The 4,163-nt window shown below is 30.9% G+C and overlaps 1 protein-coding gene across 1 annotated transcript; it reads left to right on the plus strand.

Annotated features, from left to right (window-relative positions):
* The first annotated feature begins 2,548 nt into the window (after positions 1-2,548).
* Positions 2,549-4,015, plus strand: LOC132162372 (cell division control protein 48 homolog D-like). Its single transcript, XM_059572609.1, has 3 exons — positions 2,549-2,767; positions 2,924-3,089; positions 3,743-4,015. The coding sequence occupies exons 1-3, from the start codon at positions 2,739-2,741 to the stop codon at positions 4,013-4,015; spliced, it is 468 nt and encodes a 155-aa protein (XP_059428592.1). The 5' UTR covers positions 2,549-2,738.
* The last annotated feature ends 148 nt before the right edge of the window (positions 4,016-4,163 follow it).

Genomic DNA, 4,163 nt, shown 5'->3' on the forward strand with positions numbered 1-4,163 from the left:
ATTGGGTAACATTTTACCTTCAACATCTATTATTTTAAAATTTTAATACAAAATATTTCTTTTTCACCTCTCATCTATCATTTTTTTTGTCTTTAATTAGGGACTGTGTTGAAGTTTTATAAAAATAAAAAAAATTAAAAATTTAAAAAAAAAAAAAAGAAAAAAAAGTGAGGGTATATAAGGAACTTATATTTTATAAAGAAATAATATTTTAATAATATAGAGAAAGATAATATAAGTTATTATAAAGTGTATTTTGAAAGAAAAAGTAAAAAATAATTTTATTTCCTAAATTTAAGCCAAAAAAAAAAACTGCTGTGAGAGCTTTAAAGTTTAACCCCTCCCCCCTCCTTTGGGCCGGTGTCAAAGCCTGCAAATGCAATTAATAGAAACCGATGACAACAAAAATATAACTAACGGAATAAAGCGCATCAAGCGACCAACTTTGTTTTAGCGTGTCCGTTAAAGTAGACCGGTCCAAATTCTGTTTCCAGCCTACAATTCCCAGTTGTCTGTGTACCCATGACATATGAGCCCACGTCTATCTCATAATAAATAAATAAATAAAACCTTATAATTTATGGATACAAATTTATTCCAAATTGGTTCGAAGGAAATTTTCTTCGACTTACTCTAATAAGTGACAAATGTCATTCAACATGTGACAAGTATCATTCAACATGTTTAGGTTTTTAAAAAATCAATGTTTGGGTTCCTAAGTTAGGGAACTTTGAACTAGAGAATATATGATTAGTTATATTTGAAGGATATTTTTGTTATTTCACTTTTTGAGAAGATAAAAATACTTTTAAATATAACTAACTGCATATTCTCAAGTTCAAATGAACAGGAGAGGATTCTAATTTCTAGGTTAGTAGAATAATAATAAATGACTGTTAAAAATATTAAAGTAAAGAGATGAGATAAATTTAATTTCCTTCAAACTAGTTTGGATGAAATTTTCTCTAACCTACTCTAATAAGTGTCAAATGTCATCACTTTCATGTTTTCTTTAATATTTTAACAAATTTTTAATTGTCATTCTATTAACCTAGGAATCCAAACATTAATTTTTTTTTTTTTATAAACGTAAATATGTTGAATGTCACTTGTCACTTATTAGAGCACGTTGAAGGAAATTTTGAGTAATGCTACAAGTCCCTCTTGTGTCCTTTCAAGAATGATATGGCTATTAAAATCACCATTGAGCTTATGATTAATCATTATTGAATTTTGATCAAATGATGATTTTAATAGCCACATCATTCTTGGAGTGACACAAGAATGACTTCTAGAATTACTCAGAAATTTTCTCCAAACCAGTCTCAAAGAAATCTATGTCCTTAAAAAAAAATATATAAGAGATGACATTTGACATGACACTTAATAAACTAAGTTGAAATAAATTTCCTTCAAACCAATTTAAAGAAAATTTATGTTCATAATTTATAAAGAAACTTTGTTGTGGCGTAGACGGCGTGCCGTTTTTCAAGAACTTATCTTGTATCCGTGTTGATGACCACCAACGACGTTTTAATGACAAAATAGTAGCGGATTTTTGACTTGTGTTTGGTGGAGAAAAAAAATTATATAAATAAAAAATTAAAAAAACAAAAAAGAATATTTCCGGCTATTTTGACCGCAAGAGAAGGTACATATGAGCTCAGAGGAACATTCTAGACTAGACATCAATAGATTCAAGTTTGTCTTTGAAAATATAATCCAAAATTCGAAAATAATTAAGATATGACAGCTGATTAATTAAAACAGGAAGCCTACAAAGTACAAAGCAACCACATGCTTATTAAAAAAAAAAAAAAACAAAGCACATGCCAACCACTTCTAAAACTATTGTGCTTTTACCTCTTCATTCTACTATGCAATTTTTTAATTAAACTGTGTTTTTAGATCTTTTAATTTTGTTAAAGTACCTTATTAATTTGCCATTAAAGTTGTAATATTTCCCTTTTGCCTCTCAAAATAATAATACTAATAATAATATTGCAAAACAGAAAGACAAAGAAAAAAAAAAAAAAACCTTTTTTTAATATTTTTGTGTAGTATATTTTTATTATTTTGGTAGGCAAAAGGGGGACATTGTAATCCCAATGATAAATCCATAGGGTAATGTGAAAAAATTGAGAGGGAAGTATAATTTCCATAAATAAAAAAGATAAAACCAATAAAAAAGATAAGTATAATTTGTACATTTTTTTTTTAATGTGGAATTAGAAAAATTCTAAATACTCATATTTTAATTTTTTTTTTTGTTTTTCTCTTTTAAAAAAGGCTCCTCTTGTTGTTCTATATCTACTTAAATACTTCCATATTCAACAAAAGTTATGATTTCTATGAAAAAGCACCGACTTCTAAGCCAAATAAGAAACAAAAATCAAGATATATTTTTGGGTTTAAAAATTAGTTTTTAATCCATTTGAGAGGATACTAACGAATGAATAATAATAATAATTTAAAAAAAGGGGCCAATTTTCCAAATTTAAACAGGAATAATAATAAAAAAAAACAAATCCAAGTTATTCTAGAACTGAAAAACAAGTAAACAAAAAGCTTTTCTTTCCTAACAAGAAACGGAGCAGGACTCCCTCTTTATTATCTATAAATATCCCAAACCCCACGTTTCAGATCCCCATACACTACTGCTTCCTTCGGTCTTTAGATTTTGTTTTTCCTCTGCAACAGAACTCAATCTCTTCGTCTTTGCGCTCCTCATCGAAACCATGGCTAACCAAGCTGAATCCTCGGACTCGTAAGCCCCCAACCCAATTCCCAGATCCCCATTTTCTTATTGTTTCTATCCGATCCACATGCGAAATCAATCGATTTTTTTAGTGGGTTTAATCTAATTTTTTTTTTTCTCTAATTTATTTGATTGTGGGATTTTTTTTTTTTTTGGGATTTTCAGCAAGGGAACGAAGAGAGACTTTAGCACGGCGATTCTGGAGCGCAAGAAGGCTCCCAATCGGCTTGTGGTGGACGAGGCAATCAACGATGACAACTCCGTTGTCGCGCTTCACCCCGACACCATGGAGAAACTCCAGCTCTTCCGCGGTGACACGATCTTGATCAAGGTGAGCTTTTTTGTCCCTATTTTGATTGTTGAAGGGCTTTTGCTTGTGTGTATTGTTGTTGATGTTCTAGGGTTGATTGCTATTGGGATTTCGTGTCGTTGTGTTGAGTTTATGGGAATTAGGGTTTTGCGTGAAGAGTTAGTGTTGTATTTTTATCTGGGTTTATGAATTCTCTGTTGGGTATTTGGGATCTGTGAACTGGTGTGTTTTGGGTATGTTTTTGGTGTTTAAAGTTTGGTTTTTTGAAGTAATTGTCTGGTCTGGTTTTGTTAGTGTTCCGTGGCGGTTATACATTGCTAATATGGTTTACTAAACTGGGTGTCTTATTCAATTGTTTAAGCTAAAGGTAATGTTAACAGAAAATTATAGATTATATCTTTAGAACGGGAATTAGCTATTTAGGGGGCTACTTATGCAATGATTGTTCAAAATTTTTTATGTATATGTTTTGAAATCATGATTGCTCTCTCAAACACATGCATAGGAATTTACTTCTTTCTGGTTCTCTAACCGAGAAGTGAGATGTGTTCTGGTGGATTTCTACTTGAGTAGTGGTTACTAATAATGAACTCTTTGTCTGGGAGCTTGAGATTATTAAAGGAGACATTTTTATTCTGATTTATATATATTTCTGTGTTGCTTTTGATGCTTAGGGGAAGAAAAGGAAAGATACTATCTGCATTGCTCTTGCTGATGACACATGTGATGAACCAAAGATAAGGATGAACAAGGTTGTAAGAAGCAACCTAAGGGTTAGGCTTGGAGATGTTGTTTCCGTGCACCAGTGCGCAGATGTCAAATATGGAAAGCGCGTTCACATTCTCCCTGTGGATGACACCATTGAAGGGGTCACTGGCAATATCTTTGATGCATACTTGAAACGTGAGTGCCTATCCTTTTCTTCTTTATCTTCAATTAAAAACTGAAGCTAATATATCATGTATGCCCACTTTTTGTTTTTTGTTTTTGCAATCTTACATGTGAATGTATCTGATAAAAAAGAGATGCTATTATGGAAGCTGGATTGTTATATTACATTTATACTTAAAAATTAAACTTTTAAGTTGAAGTTAA

Source organism: Corylus avellana, chromosome ca9 (assembly GCF_901000735.1).
Source record: "Corylus avellana chromosome ca9, CavTom2PMs-1.0".
NCBI classification, from domain to species: Eukaryota; Viridiplantae; Streptophyta; class Magnoliopsida; order Fagales; family Betulaceae; genus Corylus; species Corylus avellana.